This window comes from Larimichthys crocea, chromosome XIX, assembly GCF_000972845.2.
Source record: "Larimichthys crocea isolate SSNF chromosome XIX, L_crocea_2.0, whole genome shotgun sequence".
NCBI classification, from domain to species: domain Eukaryota; kingdom Metazoa; phylum Chordata; class Actinopteri; family Sciaenidae; genus Larimichthys; species Larimichthys crocea.
Window position 1 is genome coordinate 8471328 of NC_040029.1, and position 22807 is coordinate 8494134.

General features: G+C 42.1%; 1 protein-coding gene and 1 non-coding gene across 5 annotated transcripts; one reads left to right on the forward strand and one right to left on the reverse strand.

The window, feature by feature from the left end:
- Positions 1-8366: 8366 nt before the first annotated feature.
- Positions 8367-22104, reverse strand: arhgef7b (Rho guanine nucleotide exchange factor (GEF) 7b). 4 transcript variants are annotated; one of them, XM_027291584.1, is made up of 22 exons: positions 21698-22102; positions 20383-20466; positions 16927-17011; positions 16711-16829; positions 16393-16597; positions 14950-15041; positions 13871-13965; positions 13600-13695; positions 13262-13384; positions 13022-13160; positions 12875-12934; positions 12603-12749; positions 12436-12522; positions 12267-12345; positions 12039-12169; positions 11736-11960; positions 11552-11645; positions 11388-11477; positions 10898-11056; positions 10500-10596; positions 10240-10294; positions 8367-10146 (listed from the first exon to the last, which is right to left on the reverse strand). In XM_027291584.1, the coding sequence occupies exons 1-22, from the start codon at positions 21860-21862 to the stop codon at positions 10024-10026; spliced, it is 2550 nt and encodes an 849-aa protein (XP_027147385.1). In that variant the 5' UTR covers positions 21863-22102; the 3' UTR covers positions 8367-10023. The 4 variants fall into 4 exon arrangements, 2 of the variants coding, with proteins under 2 accessions (XP_027147385.1, XP_027147386.1); XR_003464259.1 differs by having other exon boundaries at positions 10077-10146; positions 10480-10596; positions 21698-22104; XM_027291585.1 differs by lacking the exon at positions 10898-11056 and having other exon boundaries at positions 21698-22101.
- Positions 15133-15205, forward strand: trnar-ccu (transfer RNA arginine (anticodon CCU)). Its single transcript has one exon. It is a non-coding gene; the product is annotated as a tRNA-Arg (tRNA).
- Positions 22105-22807: the final 703 nt, after the last annotated feature.

The following is a 22807-nucleotide window of genomic DNA, read 5'->3' on the forward strand; positions in this document are numbered from 1 at the left end:
GAAGATGAACAGGTGGAGACATCAATGCGACGCAGCACTTTTCTCAACAGATAACACCAAATGTAAAAAATTATTTTTACCTTCTTCTTGTTAAAGAATACTTTAAAAAAAAAGACATTATACCACAGACGTCATTAAGTCACAGGAGTTAAATTATAGGGGTTTTTTTAAACCGCTAAAGGCACCATTAGTCACCAGCTGAGACCCAAGAATAACCAGCAGAGCCTCATCAACCGGGCACATTGAGAGTCAACAAATCAGTGGCATGTGTTGGAGCGAGGCCAGTCAAAGAGTTGAAAGACAGAAGTCACATTTAACAATCACCGGCTCTCTCTGAACTCTGCTTCTATCTAGTCGTTAACTGTGAGCAGAGTTGATGCTATTTACTATTTACCTCAAACTTAAAAATAAAAAGTTCTAACATTTAATTTGTTGGTAATACTCAACCTACCTTCAGGGGCAGAGGGTTTTTTAGTGTGTATATATTCAGATTGTTGACACATACTTTAATAAACGCTTTAAGATGTCACTGTGCTTCTAAATAGGAGCTTCAATTTAAATATTTGGTTTATTTTAGTGTCTCTTTTAATCCTGACAGATAATAACAGCAGAAAGTTACAAATAGAAAAGTACAGTAGAGTTTGCTTCCACATGAGAAGCATTTTCGTGGCGACACCACCTCGTTCTTCCCCTCCTGTCTTTACACCCAGTTAACCTTATTCTCTGCAAAGTGCGAGAAAGCACAGTAACAATCTGGGCACATTTGAGAACTGAAGCTAATGGTGCACCAACAGGTCGAGACTCTGAGCTCGCGTAATGGCAGTCTTTATTCCCCTCGAGCTTATTGCTACAGTTAGTCTAAATAACAGCTGAGGAAATGGCATAATGCCCGCACAGTGAGAGGAAGTGATATTTCCTGCCTATTCATATTTTAATCTCTTCACCTCCACCCGTGTAGTGGAGTGTTGAAGGCCATTTCTGCATCTGCATACGGTGTGCGTCCACAATCCACCAATATGCATGATTAATATGTTACAGTGGTTTGGTTACCACGGCGTGGTCAAGCTCAGTTGTCTCCTACGCGGTGGATTCAGATCTTTTGCTCAATAAAAGCAGATATTTATTGTGATTGTTGAATTACATCACATCTGTTTTCCTGCATCTGAAAATTCAAATTCAATCTGCTGTAGATATTTAAAAAAAAACATTTAAACAAACAAATATCACACTGATGTGACATTAAGTCGTCCAGTTGTTTCCCACACTATCCCCGTTAGACGCACAACATGCTGTGGCCTCTCTCAGGTTTTAAGGTGGATGTCAAGCTCCCTCTAGTGGAAAGTTTTTCAAGTCTTCATGGGTGCAATAAAGAAACCGGACAATGTCCTGCTCCTCATGTACTGCACACCACTTACAAGTTCAAGAAAAGTTAAAACAGCAGAGCTTTTTGAATGACAGGACACTGATCAACATGAATATCTGTTTATCTGGTTCTGTAATAATATCATTAACTGTCTTTTTTTTGTTCCGGACACGACGTCTACAGCATTTCTGTAAACAGATCAGTGCTTCTGGCCTTTAAAAATAAAAAATGATGACTTGACTACAGACGCTTTTTGAATCTTTGAATGTCAACTTGTACTAAATGTCTAATTGTTATTATTAAGTAGTTATCTTATTAATTTTTCTAAAGGAAAAAGACCTTACTTGTTGTGTTTTGCATGATTTTGGTGACTGCTCATTTGGGAGGATTCTTAACCTGGAGCTCTCCTGAAGCTACAGTATCTGACAAACAAAGTAGTGTAATTATCAACCTCCAGCAGTGGTTGATAATTAATATAATTTTCAGGTTGATGACATTTACCCTGTGTGGTAAGTTTCCAAATTTGAATGGTGACCATGATAAGTGGGTAAATTTTAGGCACGAGCTTCTCGTTTTGTGAGCGACATAATAACTAAAACACACTTGAGAATTTGAATGCATCAGATTAAATTTTATTCTGTGGAATAAATTTACATTTACATGATAATAAAATGAGAAATTAGAGACTTCCACAGTGGGTTACGGTTTGTTGGACTGTGCTGACATCTAGTGGTTACAAGCGGAATAGCAGCTGTCAGTACAAGGAAGATGAGTCAAGTCGATTTGTTCTGTCCATCTGTTTTCATGCAGGATCGTATTTACCATTTCCATATATAAACGTCTAGTTCATTTACTGTCATGTCTTTGAATGCACAAAGATTCAGCATGTCAATCTGTGTTTGATTTGATTAGATGGAAAATGAATCTCTTTATGACATTACGTATAGCACATGACTTGAACTGATCAGCAAACAGCACCTGAAGTGACAGGAAGCGTGCCAGAACAAACGGGTCAATGTTTTGTTGCTTTCACCTACAGAGCCACGACACTTCTGTTACTCTTGACGATGTTCATTATCAGATTGTCAGAACCAAAGCTATGTTAATGGATGTTTGATCCCTCTCAAACTTTACACTGACGATAAGTAGGTAGATCTTACAGAAGACTTCTGACTCCTACAGAAGTCTAAAACAGAATTACTGTATTGACAAAACAAAAATAACTTTCTGACAAACCCTCTTGGATTGTCTGGAAAAAGCATTGTGCATTGTGAGTTCATGAACAGATGATGATCTTATAAAATATGATGCAGTGCTGAAGATTAAACTACAGATGCTCTGATACCATTTCTTTCTTCTTCCCTACACAACTGACACAAGCTCATATTTTTAAAACTTAAACAAATACTGCTCCGGTTAACGGTGCACTTCCAGAAAGCAACTCTTCTTCATCACTTTCAAAACAGCAGTGGCCAGTGGCAGCACAGTGCACAATCCCACCTACTCTGATTGGCTAGTACCCATTGTCTTCGTTGGTTTGGGTTGGTTGATTACGGCAGGAAAAAACGAACTGGACGCTGCCCTGTTTCTGGGGCTAATAAATTACGTGGCATCGGATCATCAACACAGAACCAACCTTTAACATTTTGAGTACTTCCTACATCTCTGGTTAACATAACCTAACTGCACCTGCAGTTAACCACTCGAGCCTCCCCCTCTAAGTAAGGTGGTCTTGTGTTAGGAGAGTACTACATTGCAGCAGCCACAGAAAAGTTCCTGTTATCAGTGGCAGTTACGTTACTTTAGTCAGCTGCATTAAATCACTGACGGATGACACTGAACATCAAGAAAGTTCTTTCTCTGCTCTGCCCTTTTATTCCCAAGCAGTGAATGACGTGTTTACGAGACGTGCAGCTCCTAATGGATAAGAGGTGTAGCATTTACAGTAAGTGACTTGTTGTTCAACAGCATTTTCACCACCAGCTGAACCTGCCATTAAGTAGATCGCACATCATCCGACATGTTCGAATAAACACTTTATTTTCTCACTAACAGTTCTCCTGCTGACTTTTCCCGTCATGACGCAGGAAACATATATACCTGCAAGATGCCAGAGTATAAACCAATAATACAACAGCAGCATGTGAACTTAGAAAGTTTGTACGTCACTAAGCCTCTGATCCAAGTCTTCTAGCAGAAAGTGACAAGATTCAGAGAGAGCGACCTTTACAGTAAAGACATCCAACATACATCAACGCAGCAGCTTTATTTCTAACCGTGTTCAACGTCTGCATCGTTTCTCATCCTGCTGTAATATCACAAGTAAAGCCATCATTACTGCCAGTGACACAAGCTTAACATCTGTTTCACCTGTGGATTAGTTGTGGATTCTTATTCTATATAAACTCATACATGCAGTGCAGACGCCTAGGTCTTCATGAATAAGCCAGCTATAGCCAACTCTTCCTGGATAAACTGCCTCATGCAAGCTCATTCACAGACTACATAGCACCATTATGTCACATGACTGAAGAGTGAGGAAGCAAATAGCTGCACAGAGATCTGCTTGCAGGGGTGTGGCTAGAAATTTTAACTTTTAACCAAACCCATGACCTTTCCCTCCCCAACTTTAACCAACATCAATATCTTCCCGAGGTGAACCCAGAGAATCTTAACTCTGAGTTTCCTGGTGGGATTTCAAGGACATCGGCTGTATAATTCATAATAACCTGCATCAGGGGTTGATAGTTCCCCATTTCCCCAAGAACAACTGTAAGAGTTGCCCAGAAATAAATCATAAAGTAATACCAGTGTCGGCATGGTATTGGCAATTTTTGTGATCAAGTTCAAGAAAGTTTCATTTCGGCTCTCTCTGGTGATTAAAGAGAAAGTACTGAAATGAAATCCTGTACAAAGTATAGAGCACTTACTCATGTTGGTTCAATCCCAATCCAATTTATGTATATATCCATATCTCAGTTCTCATCCACAAAGTTCATCGAGTTTGGTCTAGAAGATGCTGAATATGACAATACAGGTGTTCTTCTTTCTTGAGTTTCTTCTAGCCTGAGGGACGTTGTGTCTGTGCATCGACTAGAAGATGATGACGTCCATGAAGTCCAGAAAAGTCAGCAGTCATTCAGTTATGAGCAAAAACGCCCGTGATGTTATCCTCTCTCCGGGTTAAAGGGTAAAACCTTGCAGGCAAATGACTCTCCTCATACAAGTGTTGCTTCACTGGAGTTAGAACAGTGCAATGTTCATGATTTGTACAGGAAGGAGACTTTGGTATCATCCCATCATGCTGCTGATGCTGCAGGTTTGCTGTCACCTCACGTCTTCTTCTTCTTCTTCTTCTTGTCATCCTCCAACATTTTGTGACAAATTCAAAAACCAGAAAAGGCGTAAGTAAATCAGAGATGTCCACGAATGAAGGAGAAATCCTTCGCCGCATACACACCTGCTTGCTGATCAAGACAACCCCACCAAAGTTTGATTTCTGAGACTGAGACGAGTCAAACAGAGATGGAGGTGAAGGATGCAGAGTGGAGGAGTCGAGCATCCTGCCGTCTCTCAGCTGGGAGGATGAATGGAAAGCCTGCCTCTCTGCCTCCTTTTATATTCTCTCTTCCCACTGCCTCGCTTTGGCTTTTACCCTGGCTTCAATGAGTGTGTGTGTGTGAGTGTCTGTGTGTGTGCACGTACAGAGACCTCTTTCAGAGCAGCAGGAATATATTATAACCCAAACAAAAGAAGCCGGCGTATTGTTTATGAATTACTAGCCTTCCAAAGGCAACAAAGGCCCCTATTTTCATAGAAAACTCCATTTTCATTTCAGCTCCATTTGATTACCAGAGCAAAGACAATAAAAAGGCCTCTCCGGTCGCAGCGTCCCAAAGGGATTCATTCCTCCTTCGCTTGCTCATTCAGCGCCACTGAAAAGGTTTCTTTATTGCTTTCTTTTCAGGACCGACGTCAAATGGGCTTTTAGGAGTAAACCAATGACAAAAAATTATTGCTTGGCTATTTTGTACAATAACAGGGCCGGGTGGGGAAGAGAGGAGTCCTGTGTTGTCTTTGTCATCTTTCTTTCCCCTCTTTTTTTTCCTTTCTGCTATTGGAGATGAAAATTGCAGAGGCTGGAAATTAATGGAAAGGCTTTGAAGGGGAAAGAGATGACGAAAGAAGAGGGAGACACAATGCAACAATACAAGTCAAATCTAAATTATCTCTCGCTATTGAACACAGCGAGGAGACAGAAAAGCTACTGTACAGCTCTGGAGGAGTTTGGATGTGTGTGTGTTGCGGGTGTACCTTTCACAAAACACAGGCACCTGTTGCTTCCACGGCCAAAAAACAATACAACCCCGGTGACTCGCTGTCATTTCGTGTACAAAGGGACTGTCGATCGTGTGTGTGTGTCCCATTCAATATAGACCTCTTGGTGTGTGTGTGTGCAGAAATAATGATTGGTTCACTAAACACTTTCATACTTTCTTTCAAATTCTGCAAGGACAAGTTTATCTACTGCAAATAAAGGGAGCGAAGATTCACTTGGCTTTCTGTTCAGGGGCAGAAATGGAATATAATATTCATAACTATGTTTTAATTTGTGTATAATCCCCGGAAACAAGAGTCACTGTGTTTATGTTACCTAAGAAAGAGCCTGTGGGTCCTCTTCCAAAGAGTCCACCATCTTTCTACAGGAGCCCAGAACAGACAAACTAAGGCCGTGCTCAGAAAGGAGTTTGCAATTCATTCGTCCAGCGGTGGAGAAGTTGATAATAAGGTTGCAACCAGCAGCTACACCACTAGATGCCGCAAAAACCGACCCGCTGCTCCTTTAAGGCTGCGGTCGATGATGAACAAACCTGCCTGCCGTGCGCCAATAACCAATGAAACCATTTACGTTTGCCAACACAGCCATGTAACAAACAACAAGAACGTCAAACACAGAGGAATGAATGAGGCGAATAACAAGAACACTTATTAACAACTTGTGTGAACGCCAACACTGTTTCAATCAGCGCTAACTCATGCTGACTCTGACTGATTAGCCCACTTCTAAGAAGGATTACAATCAAGCTCAATTTTGCCAACAATATATGGGGTTTATAATTATCACACTGTGTTGCACTTAGCAATTATGACTGCACGTGCCCTTCATGAGTTTGTTTGTTTTGAGTTATTTGGGTTTAATTTTAGAAAAGCTCTAATGAATGTCGAGCACGTGGACGGCTGCATGTGTGTTGCATGAGCACGGAGGAAAATAAACATATTCTCTGAGAAAGGTGAACATCAGACGCTGACTGTAGAAGATGCTCTTTCATCTTTTTGCTGTGCCTCCTGTTTTTTGTCCTCCTGGATGAATATTTGGCTGGAGACAAAAGGTGAACTAATCAATTATTCCTCTTGCCGAGCTCCGGTGCTGTTGTGAAAAGCGTTGACATTTGAGCTTTCCAGACGACATCTGCAAATTTATATGCCTTCCATTGTGCCGTGGCAGCCAGCCCCGTATCAAAGGCTGTAAAAGGCCTTGTCAATTTACTAAGGACAACTCCACAAAGACTCCTTTCTCCTCTGTTGTTATGGGAATAATGCTTTTCACTGGTGTCCTGCCAAAACCTGTTGGCAATTTGGCATTGTGATGTTATTGATTGCATTGATAACAGACGTCTAACATGGTACCCATCAAGCTGTCTGAAGCATTGTGAGACATCACAAAACGTATGTGAGGTCATCAGCTTCAACAAAAAACTTATTTATGGAGGATTTATGATGAATATATGTGCACAGTCAGCATCTGTCAAAATAAAATTACTCACGCTCCAAAACATAAACGCCAAACTTTTTCACGAGTAGAAAGATCTCTGACAGAGTGATAACAAAAGAATAAAAGTAGAAACCAAATAATAGTTTAATAACTGCAGTAGTAACGACGTTGGGATATGACCAAAATCTCATATGCCGATAACGATACATAAATATTGAATATGGTAATAATACAGAAAAGTTTTTAGGATTTATACTTTTGTTTTGTTTTTTAAATGTCTAATTCTATCTTTCATGTCACATGTTTACATGCATATTTTTGTGTAACCTCTATATTGTTTTGTTGGCTTCGATAATTTCTCCTTAGGGACATAAAGTATATCTCATTAAATAGTTAATAACTCTAACTTATTATATCATACACGTTATAATAAGCCGGTGCAGAAGAGCCAAAAAAAGAAAAATGAAGTTCCTCAAACGTCCACTTGAGGCTGGCTCCAGAAGTGAGTCAGTCTCCATAAGTCCCCATGTTTCACAGCAGAAATAAACATGTTTACAGCCTGGTACAAAAAACAGTTTTGGTCTCTGTAGCTAATTTACACATTCATGGACACAGCATGGGGTTAAATACAGAGAAAGAGTATGTGACTCACATTTGTAGCTCATTCTTCTTTCTTTCATGAAGACGAAGCATCCATTACCGTCATTTGTTGGTTTGTTTGTTTGTTGACAGAGCTCTTGTCCTCCTCCTCTCTTCGACGCCAAACGCCAGTTACCTAGAGGTTAACAACCATTAATTAATTTAAATTAACTTTATATGTCATCCGTGAAAATGTGTCAGGTCTCACCGTTTTTTGTTTTTTTGTTTCTTTCTCGTCGGTCCACAAGTTCAGCAAAGTCCGCTTTTGATTCACTCCGAATATTTTTTTTTTTTTAATTCATTTAATCAAGTTTCACCTGGCGTCGCCTCACCTGGTGCTAGTTTTCGACAAGGGTGCAATACCTTTTCTGACCACACACGCTTGGCTGATTCACTCGCCGTTACAACCGAGGGGGGCGCTGTTTCACCTATTTTGCAGGAGCTCAGTAAAAGGTGTGAGTTTGAACCCATTGTTTCATTGTGTTGTCAGCAATCTTTAAACATTTCCACTATTATGAATTATGTAGCTGCCTGTGATCTGTCTACATACTTTCATGGATGTTATACAGAGAGAAAGATCGGCTACAGAGATGAGATTCAACGTTTTATTCACAGACAAATAGGTGAAATAAATAACGGAGGAGGGGGTGATTCTTTTTTTGTCATAGTAACTACTGCAATCACCTTCATCACCGTAGCATTGGAACACACATTTACATGTACATCAGTTAAATACATAAGTTAAAGTCAGTAGTCGACATACTGTATTACATGGCTTACGTTTACGTTGCAGTTTTTATCCTTTAATAACTTCAAACCAAAGGAAATATTCTTCTCCTCAAGGCACGTCTCCTGACGCTCGTGAGAAAACATGCTGCTTTTCTGTACAAATCAACTTCGGTGTGATCGAGCAGGTCAAGTAAAAAATAAGTAGTGTTACAAATCAAAGCTTTTTTCTTCTTCTTTTTTTTTTTTTAAGAGTAAAAACACAATCACAAATATAAAAATAAGAAATCATTCTACAGCAAGTTGCATATTGACAGTAAAAATCATAACAGAAAGAAAAAAATAAGAATTTTCCAGTGTTGTATTGCTTTGACTTTGGTCTTGAAACTAAATTTGAGCTCCTAAAAACTGAAACTAAAAAGAAATGTGGTGGTATCTGTGTGATCGTCACTGTTTAACTGGCCTGCAGTCACTTCCCCTGCAGCTGCTGACAGGTCCACAAGTTTAGAAAAAAACCTGAACAAAGGACCGTTACAGGTGAAACGTGCAGGATTTTTCACCGTGAAACTTTCACCGTGAAACTTTCAAGGACTTTCAGTCCTAGTTGACAAAGAAAAAAGAAATTTGTGGGCAGTGTGAATTAAGTGTGCAGCAGCTCTGAAAGACTTATTCCAAATTGATCGTGACTTAGCAGCAATACTGTGTTTGTCTGCACATATTTAACTGTTATAACTGAAGCTCTGGGCAGACGTTTAAGCAGCTTATTAACCTCATATACACACATATTTTGCACAGTACATCATATGGATCACTAGAGAAAAATGTCAAAATAACCTGGTTCTAAATCGAGTTTTCTTTAAATATGGCTTTGCTAAATATGGCTAGTGTCAATCTGCAAGAATCCTCCCTGATGGTCACTCCTGAGAAAATGTTTTTGATTTGATAAGCTCACAAACGATCGTCAAACCATCGGTTAATTAAAGTAGATCGTTGTCACGTCAATTTGTTTTTAGCTTAAACAATCAGTTGTATGCAGAAGCGGAAGAATTAAGGAATAAATTTGGTACGTCTGGGTATAGAAACGTAAATATATAATAAAAACCCATGAAGTAAAGCAGTGGGTTCATAACACGAGGTCACTTATAGGTTTAAATGTCGTGTGTCAAGTGCCCGAACACACTTTGGAGTGTCAGTCAACATCCTACGTAGCGTTTTTATTTATTCCCCAGGCCAGTCAATGACATACTGTCCTTGCAATGTGTGAACTGAAAGATAAATACACGGTAAATGAGATAAAGTGATTTGTTTCGGGAAATGACGTCATCACGCCTACCAGGCTAATTTGACTTCACAGTTTTGCGGTCGGTTGGGATGGCTTTCGCTGACGGCTGGCAGGCGTTTTCTCTTGGTCCAGTTTGTGTTGAATGAAGTGACGGCAGCTCCTGTCGACAGGCTGGTTCAAAGTACATTTGGTCATTTAAGAAAAAAAAGTCTAACATTGTTGTCGGACGCGGGTTTGAGCTCAGAGGTTAGTCTCATCCCAGGTCGGATCGTTCATGTTCTGCAGAACTCTCCTGATGACCCTCTCCAGCTCTTTCCTCGCTCGCTGCTCCTCCTCCAGCGTCCGCCTCATCCTTTTGTTGTCCTGGAGACGAGAGAGTGAAACATGTGGCTAGTTAGTGAGATTCCTGGAAACCAAGTCTGTGTTGGTATCTCATTAAAAACACTGCAGACTCACCTGTTTGAGCTCCTGCAGCTCGTCTTTCAGGCTGTACACCGTGTCCACCAGACTCCTGCAGGAGCACAACAGCAGCTCTTTGCATTAACACACATGAACTGCAGCACACAGTCAATCATTGCTCATATTTACAGCGCCTCTCAGATTAAAGCTCATATAATCCTTTCATCTGCTGCCGCTGCAGTAATCAAACTCTGACCTGTCTGTCAAGTATACAGCACACCGCGAACAAAAACACACCTTCGTCTCTCCCCTCTCACCTCTCCTCCACTACAGTTTGTCCATTGCTCCTGGTCTCCTCCACTATGATCTTCTCCTCGTCCGGGAACAACATGTGCACGTCCTTCCTGCTGGAGCCTGATTGGATATTGACGACAGAGGAACTCGTTAGCGCAGCGCATGTGGACACAGAAGTCAAAGAGGATGACACTACAGACGGAGTCAGGTGCTAATGGGATACTAATTACAAGTGAACAAAGACCAGATAATGAGTCACTTTGACAATACACTGAGGTCAAATGTCATTTACACTAGGAAGTTGATCTGAATGAGGACACACACACACACACACACACACACACAGGTTTGGGATGATGTCTAGTTGTAAGCCAGCCAATCCTGCGAGCACGTCAGCGGGGTGGCGACACCGATATCTTACGAGAAAACGAGGCAGTCCTGTAACTAGTGGTGGTCCACACACTGTCATAATCCGAGTCCTCTGACTGGTCAGAACAAGGGATGTTGCCGGGGAAACCGGCGACGGTGAGGCTGGTGTCAGCGAGCACGTGGTTGTGCATGAGGTCAGTCCCTTGCCAGGCTGTACCATAAAGTAACCAGCAATAGGGGGGTGGGACAAACCAAATTGAATGATGGGGAGATGAGGAGGAGGAGTATAAACCGTGTTGGATAAAGGGCGGGGGGGTTTGGGACAAAGCATATTTTAAATTTGAACCAAATGCAACCAGAAATAAAAAGAAAAGTGGGATAAATCATGTCAGAATAAAAGAGTTAATGAAGAAGTTAATGAAGTTTGGAGGAAGACGAGAGCAGACATAAAAAGAGAGGAGAGAGAAAAACACTGTTAGAGCTGACAGCAGAGAACAAACAGTGGTTAGCAGTGATGATGACGATGACGGGTGTGCACACACTGGAGTTGAGGGTCTGCCGTGTCTTGGCGCTGGTGCAGTAGGCCTCGATCACTTTGAGTATCTGAGCGTCCTCTTCCAGAGCCGCCGTACCTGAGAGGCAGTGACAGGTGAGACGGATGAACAGACACAACACCTTCATCAGTTCATGAGTCACTCTCATTTACTTTTTCTGACAGTGAAGTCCTCCTCTGACGGTTTCCTCTCTGGCTTCCTCTTCGGGAGCAGCTTCTTCATGTTCTTAGGACTCTTACTCATGTCCTACAAGCAAACACACAGCAGCAATCCTCAATTGGGATAAGATCAAGTGAATGACACACGAAGTCTAATTTAAGCGTCGGTGTACAGCACCTCCTTCTGGCAGAGAGCAGCTGAGGGCCGGAGTGGAGGCGCAGGGCGAAGGCAGCTCAGGCTCCAGGGTTTGGAGGAACTCGGTGGCTCCAGGGTGCCCCACATGGGGCTGCCGCCGAGGGGCGTCCCAGCTGAAAAGGGGTGGGGAAGGGTGTGATAGTTGTGTCCGACGCTCCCCGTGCGAGACTCTGAGTGTCTGGAGGGAGTGGCCGGCTGGGAGGGCAACTGAGAGAAAACAAGAGGAGAGGTTAGAGAAAGGAGGCAGACGCCGTGTGAGGATCTTCATCAAAGCTGGACTCTTACTGTGTGACAGACAGACAGAGGCTTGTGTGAGTGTGCGGCCGGAGTGTGTGTGTGTTTGGTGAGAAGGTCCAGCCAGTCCTGCAGATCCTGCTGACTGTTACACGCCACCTGCATCCGCTCACCCTGGCCACCTACACGACAACATATAACACGTATGAATACGTATAGTTCCTCCTAAAGGAGTGTACAACGAATTTAATTACAGCGGAAGAGAGAGCGGGCGCTGACCGGATATTTCAAAAGCATTCTTTAGGTTTTCTCCGTCTTCTATCCTGGAGATGAGCATTCCCGACAGCGGCATCCTCCCCTACAGAGACACACACACAGTGTAGTAACCAAACCACCGCCTGCTGGAGGGTTTCAAGTCAAGGACACACACTTATCTCATGTTCTGTACCTGATAGATGAATCCACTCATCCTCAGGCTGGCAGAGACCATGAGCAGGGTGTGAGGGAAGAGGACGAGGTAGCGTTCGTTTAGCTCCTGAAAAAACAAACACAGTCCTCTCGTCACTCAAACTCCTTGAATAAATCTCAGATGTGACCCGGTTGTTGTGGTTGTACCTGACAGTTCTGCGTGTGGACGCTGGCCTGGGACATGTGGAGAACGGGGCCGAGGTTTTTGATGTCATCCCCCTCCCAGTTTCTGATCGGCTCTGTTAAAATCTGCAACTCCAGGTCCTTCTTCTTCCTCACCTCCTGACACTGAGCCTGAACACACACACACACACACACACACACACACACACACACACGCACACACACAGAGTTGCTTAAACATGAGATAAACTCCTTCAGAAATAAAATACAAATGTGTGAGTGTGTTTGTAACTTACCGCAAAGCTTTTAAAGGCCGTCATGCAGGTTTGGAGATCAGCTTTGTCAGGGTGTTGGTCCTAAGACAAATCGAAATAGATCATATATCCTGCATGCAGATGCAGTAATGTTTCTGTGTGTGTGTGTACAGACAGATTTAAACTAACCTCCATGTGTCGGTCCAGTTCTTTCAGCAGCGTCGGGTATCTCTCCAGTCTGGTGAAAGGTTTACTCAGACTCGTGGTCAGACTCAGGATCCCAGGAGTGGACGCCCCTTTGGACTCCATGTACTCCCCCAGATCCTCACTGTGAGTGCACACACACACACACACACAAACAATATATATATTCAGGTTTAGTGGTTTAAATACCCCCGCCTGTAAACACAGTATATCTGCGACCTGTACCTGTGCTGTGTGAGCACGCTGACAGCAGACGGGTGGTTGGAGCAGTAGGCCACATAGATGACTTTTATCTGGGGCATCAGACTCAAGAAGAAGCCGCCGATCCTCTGCTGGCTCTCTGGGAGTCTGCACGCACAAATGACACGTTAGACACGGTTATCAGCTGCCACAGGTTGTTACGTCAGTCTACCACCAGGTGTCAGTGCCTGCACTCAGTAATATATGAGCTGTTTGAGGTTAGTGTCTGCTGAATATGAGACATGAATGCATGACAAGAGAAGCCACTTTTGAGCCACTTATTGACATGTGACATCGTCATTTGATCGGTTTCTGAGACTGACTTTGTGTGCTCCTCCAAGGACTGGACCAACATCTGCTGGAAGGTGGAGATCTCCTCCAGGTTTCCCTGAATGTGACCGATGTCAACACTGCTGAGCCTGAGCGGAGAGGAGACACTCGTCAGCATGAATACATGAATACAGTATTCATATTCAGTGAGACTGGACAGATTAGACATGGTGCTGCAACAGATATGCAAGTGTGTGCACCTCGACGCCTTAAAATCAGACTGTTGGAGGAAGAATAAATATAAATGTGTAAAAATAACTCCACCTGTCTGTGGGGTGAAGTGAGCGCAGGTAAGAGCCCAGGAGACTCTGCAGCTCCCTCGAATATTCACTCTCTGCTTCCAGGATGTTTTGGAGGACCTAGCAGATAAAAATGAGTCATAGAAAAGGACACGGGAGGAGTTTTAAAATCCCCAGTATATAGAATATATCGATAATTAAAGACCTTAAAATGACCCCAAAATCTTTGGAATGAGGTTTAGTATTTAGTCTGCTGACGTCATTTCGAAAACATTTCCAGAAATGAGACAAACATCCTGCTGAGTCAAAAAATGATAAGCTGCTGGCTCTGAGTGGAGACGCTTCTGTAATAAGCTAATGGAGAGCGATATCAGACCCTCTGGGAGCTGTAACACCGGCCAGAGGAGCTGTCCACCGATGTGACTCCGCAGGCTAAGTGGCTTATCTGGGGCGGAGGTTTCTGCTAATGAAGTGAGGCATTTTAGACGAGCGACACGTGTTGCCGCGTCTCCCATCAGGCCTGGAGGTCGCAAAGATTTTAACTGCAGTTGTATCGATGATGCATTCTTATGTCTGATGCGTTTACGCCTGTGCACAGACACACGTCTACTTTTTCCAGGCTCTGATAGAAGAAAGAAAATCTTTATTTATTTATAACTTTTTATTTTGCATTTCTGTCTGCGGACATTTCTGTCTTCAGGCCGAGTCTGAGAGTGAAAGAGAGAGAGAGAGAACGAGAGACCAAAAGATGGATGGAGTCTGTGGACTGTTGGAGCTTTTTGCATTATTGAAACAAACACACACACACACACACACACACACACACACACACGCTGACACTGAAGCCAACCCTGGGGCGAGGCTGCCCCAAAAACCACTGAAATGGAAGAGATAACCTACATTACATCTGCACACACTGAGACGACACACACACAAACACAAATATACACTCGTTCCATTTCTGGGTTATGATATCTGACATGTGCGTCGTCCTAAATCCTGAACTGCCCTGGTAAAAGTGAGACCTCCTTCCTCTTTTCCATGAGTGTGAAATATCCGCTCATCCTAAAAGAAGAAGAGGGACACGCCGAGTGTGACGCTCACCACGTTGTAGTAGGTCTTACTGATGATGGTGGTGTCGAAAACCTTGGGCGGGCTTTTCAGCGTCCCGGTCTTTGTCTTGTCTGATGTTTTGTCTGTAAATCAACAAAGACAGAGAGAGTAAGCAGTTACACTTCCAATTCAAACGTTTTGCTCCTCTCTATTGTTCTATGAGCACCAACAGTAGCCCCAGTGGCCTAATGGATAAGGCACTGGCCTCCTAAGCCAGGGATTGTGGGTTCGAGTCCCATCTGGGGTGATTTCTATTGTGATGGTAACACCTGGCTTTGCTACAGGAAACCTGTTGGTTTACATAAAACATGTTAACATAAAAAAAATACATAGTACAGACAGAGAATTGTATGAAAAGTTCCTAAAAAAAATCAGAAAAACTCATCTTGAACTTCCCGCAGTTGTTCTGTACAGTTATTGTTATGCACTGACCATAATCTGAGATAATTACCTATCAAATATGTCACTTCGTCAGAGACCGTCTGTTTGTTTAGTCTTAAGGGAAAAAGGTTGGGAACTGCTGGTTTAAGTCACTGACTCCATTCTGTCATTTTCCTGTCCTGGTTATTGTTTTCGACAATAATAAGAAATGCTGTCACATCCTTCGGTTCACTATTGTCATTTGCAGACACTGCAATGTAAATGCAGGAGAGGAATCTGTACGCATGAAGCTGAAGCTGCAGTAATCAGGATGAAACATACAAAGAGCCTCACTTTGCTTTTGATTTTTAACTTGATAAATAACCACAGCTATCAAAAGTTTGAGTCCCTCCTGATACTGGCCAACATTCCTCAGCTCGCCCCGTGTTTTCTGCTGCAAGCTTTAAGTCAGGAACTTCCTTTCCACGCAGCCCCCCCAGGAACTTCCTGTCTTTGTGTGCTTGTGGAGCTTCCTTCCTTCGTTCCTGCCCTGCCTCCTCAAAAAGCAACACAACGACAAACAATCTCACGAGTGCGGGAGGCAGCGGTTAACAGCTCGACGGCGCTCGGTTTGAGGTCACGAATGCAAATCAACCGAAAAGTCCAGATCAGCTTTAGATCTACTCCCAATGTATTCACACGCGCCTTGATACAAACTCAAATTTCTTCAAACCTTAAATGAAATGATTCCAATCCTTAGTCCTTCATTTCTTCACAAAACCTCTCTCCAGTTGTCTTTTAGGAGTCATAAAAGTGAGTGATCGAACCAGAACTGAAAGAGGTAGTGAGAGATTATCAGACCTGCAGGAAGTCTGTTTGTATGGGTGTAAATCTGGCCTCCTTATGCTCATATTGGAGGTTTTTAATACGATAAAACATTTGATATACTAGCAGCATGAGCTTCATCTTTAATTCCAACTACAGTTTCAATCAGTGTTGCAGGCTCGGGAGTAGACGGAGGTCGACTTTGTCCTCTCTGTGGTGAAAAATGAGGCGAATAAACGCTCCACCCACCGCTTCCTTTCAGCTCCCGCACGTAGTTGCTGGGGAACCACCCAGACTTGCCGTTGAACGAGCCTTCCCACCAGCCCCCGTCCTCCTGCCGGCTCACGCTGATGATGTCGCCCTTGGAGAAGGAGAGCTCGTCCTCGTTGGTCTGCTGGAAGGCGAAGCGCGCCTTGACCAGCAGGTGGCCACACCCGCTGCCCTCCGACATGTCCTGAGGGAAAAAACAGGCAAGGTGTGAGCGAATCCTGAAAGACTTCGAGGGATGCACTCGAGTATCAGTTTTGTGTTGTGTCTGCCATCGTTGCTGTCGTCATGGTAACTCACCAGGCTGCGGTACTGAGGCTGCAGCAGTTTAGAGGAGCGACTCTGAGTGTTCAGGGAGTCGAACGACTTGATCCTCAGCGTTGAGGAGTGCGGCACACATACGCTGTCTTCACAAACACCTGAACGTGCACACGGACGCTCAGTTAAACAATCAAAACAGCTCAAATCGATTAAAATCAGGTGAGACGACGACATAAACACATAGATGAATCTTACTTTCTGTAGCTTTGTTAAGGGCAACCAAGGAGTTTAGGACCTTGGAGAAGTTCAGTCCCTGCAGGAGGTCGCTGACCTCAAACGGCTGAATAAAGAATAAATAAATACATTTCAGCACAGCAACAAATCATAGAGGGGTTTGATACAGAAGAGGAAACACATTTATAGAACATGACATCAACGAGGATGCAAAGCCGTCTCCCTGATATTTCCACGCATGTAGCTCAGCACAGACGTGGTGACGGTTTGTGAGCAGTCACTACGGCAACAACGACAATAAAAATAGTTTGAAACACTCCGAGGCGATGGTGGTTTACTGAATGAATTCAACAGAATCTTATTTTTAGAGTTGTATTTACATTATGGGAACATGCGTCAGCATTAAAATGAAGAAATGCTCAGTTCAGGCGGGGGGGGGGATGACATCCCTGCTCCAAACCAGAGTCTGGAGCAGGATTACTCAAAGTCTGAGCCCCCCTTTGTAATCTCCCCATCACACACACACACACACATAATCGAAATACCTCTGTAAAACGCTGCTAATCTTGTGTGTACCAAACACTGACTTGCTCCTACATTCCCAAGGCGTGAAGGTGGAGCGTCAGAGTCACCAATTTCGAGCTGTTTCACATGAAATGCCCGCGGGCACTCGCCAAGAGCAGCCAGAAATAGCTACATCTAGTTTTTTTTTTTTTTTGAAACACACTGGGTCTCTTTAATCTCATGATAAGACTGCTCTGTTCTTTAATGTAGTCCCACTGATTTATATACAAAGCCTGATTAGTAGTCAGAGCAGCACGGGCCCCTACAGTTAATACACACCTTCATCTCTTACTGGCATCGGACCAAGATGCGATATGAGGCTGCTGCAGTAGAAATGTAACAGTGCTAAAGCTGCATTTGCACGCATTTCAGGTATTTTAGCCGCTTCCAGTACAATAATGCATCAATGGGCATGATCAATAATGAAATCTGACACACATATAGAGCGTCAGCAACATCGAAAGGCCTCACAAACAGGGGGAAACTGTATTTGATATTGAAATATTAGAACTTTATTGATCCTCAAAAGGAATCTGATACGTTTCTAAATGATGGATTAGTATTGGATTAGTTTTACAGCACTTCTCCGCAATCAAAACTAATTAATTTTATGTCTTTTTATAGAAACGTAAGTCAAATTTGACGTGATATAAATAAAAATAATGCTGCAAACAGAAGACACCTTATGTCTGTAGATGAAGCGGACACACAATCACAGCACGCTTAAAAACAAACATACCTGATAATAGGGAGCGCTTGATTTAATGCAGCAGAGAGGGCACACTAAATGCAGAGAATCAATATCCCACCCGGTTCATTTGAATAAAATATAAAAAATTCTCCGGTTAATCGCGGAGTCGGACCTCGTCCCCTGTCATAGTGGCGTTTGCCGTCCACTCCGTAATCCTGGACACACACAGTCTGGCTTGTCCTCTGCCTGTCCGGTGTCTGTCTGGGAGAATTACTACGCTGATGTCAGTCAGGCTGCTGGTAATGGAGGCCTTGGCTTCCAGCAACATGGCTGACATGCCTCTAATCAACCTGATTGAAAAATCCACTTGCTGCCTGCCGTGTTGCATTACATCAGCCCACGTCTCCTCTCATCTTTTCATACTTTTTCCATTCCCAAGATTTCTTTTTCATTCATTACTGACCGGGCTTGGAGGACGGAGCCAAACCTCGTTACAGATCTACAGCAGCAGGACTCCTGTGTTGCATAATCAGCTCTTTTATGATGCCATGGCTTTTTCCACAGCTGAGATCAATAGTGTGTCATTTAGTACACACACACACACTAGCCCTCTCTCCACACCCGCTGTGTGGCAGGATATTACCCAGCCTGACCTACTGTTGTGCAAACACAGACACATGCACACACCCAAATGATAACAGACTCATTCACAGCCAAACATTCTGGACCAATTTCCAGATTTCCAGATTTTACGCTTTTGAAAGTTTCTGTGCCAAACATTTAAATTCAAAATGACTGACTGCTTCCCACAGAGAGCAGAGACGCCTCTGAACATCACACAACAACACAACATCATCACCGCCGACAACAACAACAAGCTTATAACCACGCCGACTAGGCCGACTCAATATGTTCATCTATTCCACAGATTCAAACAAATGAACCGCGACTCGTCCTCATGCACCCTGCAGGTTTAAAAACATGTTGTGGAAGTTTGAAGTTTAACTGAAACATACGTATGAAATGCAGACACATAAACACACGCAACTAGTAAAAAACAGTGACCAAGGAGAGCACTGTAGGTAATGTTAGCACACCTAAATTAATCATTTTACAGACATTACAACAAGAACGGCTGTCATCTTTCTCTATGCTTTCTACCTCTCTGCCATGACTCTTTCTGCTTACTGTGAGGAGGTATCGGGTTAAAATCACACACCTTAAATAAAACATTATAATATAATACACTGTAAATATCACACTAAGTCTCTTCCAGTTAATGTAGTATGATATATAACTGTATAACCTTTAGGTTGTGAACAATAACTTACCTGGACCAAGAATATTTTAATAACAACTTATTAACATGACACTACAGACTGAATGATTAGTAGTGACTTACCACAGATTTGATTTTAGTATCTTTTAATGGAAAAAACTGCATAATTAACAAACAGAAAGAACACTTGGAGACCAAAAACAACAGATCCATCAAATTCTTATAGGTGTTTCTATAAGCTTTGTGTAGCATAGTGGCTCTACATTCATTGGGCGGTTTCAGAGAGTTACAAGTGTCTGTAAACACAATGAAAACAACTGGCTACGTCAATTTATGGATATTAGAAAATGTAATTTTTTTACTTTTGAATACTTAAGTACAAAGGATGTATTGAATACACACATGATATTTGTGTACATATACAAATCAAAAGTTAAAACACTAAAGGTATAAGTGGTAAAAAGAAGAGGCATTTTGGAGCCGAAAGAACCGGCTCTTTTTGGTGAGTCAAATGATCCGACTCCCTAAAAAGAACCGAACTTCCCATCACTAGTATATGAGTATATGAGTATTTACCACTATATTAATGTGTTTATATGTTTGAATGGCTACGAAACAAATTTAATTACTTAAACTTAATTACTTAAAAACTTAATTACTTAAAACTACACACACACACACACACACACACACACAGTATTTGTGTTTTATCGTATAATTATGAAGGTTTATTTAAAAATAAATTATTTTTTTACTCATACGTGACGTGTTTCAAGGTGGCTCGTGAGCACCTGTAGCTGTCTCGTGCTGTAAATAACGGCTTAACAAAATAAAAGACGTTACAGATAAAAAAAATAAAAAATAAGAAAATAATATTAGGTGTGTTGTTGTCTCGGCTTCACACTGTGTGATGCATGCATGCATTATTCAGACGTGAACTCACCTCCACACCGAAAGCCGCGCAGCCCTTCACAAACTCGGCCACGTTCTTCTGCCGCTCGCCGTCGCTCCTCGGTTCCTGGAAGAACTACAAACAAAGTGACTGAATTAGCTCCAAGTGCCTCACATGCATCTGAATAAAGTGTTAATTAAAGCAGTTTGACGTGTTTCCGCGTTAAAATAAGATTATAACAGGCGGCGCTGATGCACTTGCCCACTTGCACCTGCTTCCGGTTTAAACTTTCAAAATAAAACAGGAGCTTGGAGACATTTTCAGAGATTTTTGTGTTTGAAATTAAATCTCAGGCTGAAAGTTATCTTTACTATTATTTAACGGAAGTTATTAGTCAGATGCACAGCTAGTTACCTCAGAGGAAACGTTTTTTATTCGTCTTCCACGCACACATCAGTTGTTAAATCAGACAAAAGCACATTAACAATTTACAAAACATATATCATACAACTATAAATGCAATCTGCTGCATAAGTCACATAAGTGGGCAGGCTGTGTGCAAAGCTGCTCTCAGAGGAGGTGAAATAAACAGTACAGGGGCTGCTCCGCACTGTTTGGTGCTTTTATTTTGAAAGAAGCATTGCCTCCCACTGGGTTGACTTGCAGCTAATAGAGGCAACTTTGATGGAGAACTACAATCCTCCAGGGAAGTTGGATAAGCCAGAGGAGGATGTGACGTTGACAGGTTCATGGTCCATTGTGTGTGTGTGTGTGTGTGTGTGTGTGTGTGTGTGTGTGTATAATAAGCTGTGGTAGGCATATACAGTAAACTAATAGGCTATTGAACTATTACTGTGGGACTGGTTCTGGTCATTAGTGGACCAAAACACGCAGTTAATGTAATATCAGAGTCAAATAAATAGATATATTAGAGCAATATATGTTTACATCTTAATTTATGCAGGAACCAGGTCTCAGATTTGCATTTTTCCTATAAAACAAACAGAAAAAACAACTATGTGTGAATAAAAAAAGAGATAAATAAAGAAACAGGGCACAATAAAAGTGAGGATAATACATTAAAAATAAATAAAAAAGCATCCTGTTTAAGGAATGACTAGTTTTGTGGATCAGTAAGAAATATTTAAACAATTTAATATTTAAGTGCCTTAAAAGTGTTTACATGTTTTTGACCACAAACAGAAAAAAATATGAATAATTGATTATTTATTTGTATCATTGATCATTTGTAGACCTCTAAGTTTGAATTTATTTTGCTTTCATGTTGATTTTTATAGCATATATTTATTTAATAATGGGTTCCTTCTTTTTTTTCCCACAGTCCTCCATCCCTCCATCCACTTACTTTGTCCACCGTCCCGGGTCTGAGTCGCTCCAGCAGCTTGCAGAGCACCGCTCCATCCTGCAGAGAGGTCTGGAGAAAAGCCTCCGGATCCGAGATGCTTTTCTTGGGAGAATCCAGGACCCCGAGGGTGATGAGCCAGGTTACCGTCTGCTCGGCCGAATTCATGCCTGAAACAGAAAACAGCAGCAGCAGCACTGTCCTACTTGTGGTCCGTCCAAAATGAGACAGGAGGGTCAGCCCCGCCTTGTTTGAACATTACAGTCACGCACTGTGTGGATCACGCAGGCTGTTGCTTCTTGATATAAAAGAAGTGTTGTGGAAATGAGAAGTAATGGAGGTTCCTTCTTATTGTCCCTCTCTCTCTCTCTCCCTGTCAGCGGATGTTGGCATCACCTTTTACTCATGCACAACTGTAGCAGCACCAGAGTCAAGACAGAGACTGCGAGACACCACCTCCTTTGACTGTTTTCAAAATAAAAGCATAAATCTGACTAGCTTGTGGGAAGTTCATTTAAAAAAGAGGAATCTAAATGTTTGTATCACCTTTGACAACATAAATATATAAACAATACGTGCAGCCTGTGTGCACCACTCCAATAAAGTAAATGGAAATAACAGAAATATGATTCAAATCAGCTTAAACTTGAGGATAATATTGCCGAATTGTTGCATGTACAAGAGGCTAATTAGAAAATGCATTTTAAAAAAACAACTAAAACTTACTATTATTCAGTCTACAGTGTCACATTGTGTGTTTAAATATATCATTTATTAAAAAAAATATATTGTGTCAAATGCATGATGCAGTGTGATCATCCTCTATCTATCAAATTAAGAGTTTCCTATCTGTTTGAGTATTTTCAAACAGCTAATCACACCAAAAATTAATAAATCACTATGTATATATATATACAAACCTGACAGATGATGGTCAGTTACTGAGGGCTGTAATGCTAAACATATCCAAACACAAACCTTAAATCAGACTGTAGAAAGCTTATTTTATTTTATTTTATTTTATTAAACGCATCAGTTGTTTTACTTTGAAGGCAGAACCGTCTAACTTCCGCTTTAACCCTCTCTGTCTTTGACCAGCTGACAGCAGCGCAT

What these genes read in the sequence shown, in the direction of transcription:
- arhgef7b (XM_027291584.1), bottom strand. Translation starts at nt 21,862, where the DNA reads ATGAATTCGGCCGAGCAGACGGTAACCTGGCTCATCACCCTCGGGGTC. An exon ending in GACCCGGGACGGTGGACAAA is followed by an intron (nt 20,467 to 21,697) that starts GTAAGTGGATGG and finishes CTTTGTTTGTAG; the next exon opens with TTCTTCCAGGAACCGAGGAG. An exon ending in GCGGGAGCTGAAAGGAAGCG is followed by an intron (nt 15,042 to 16,392) that starts GTGGGTGGAGCG and finishes GTTGATTTACAG; the next exon opens with ACAAAACATCAGACAAGACA.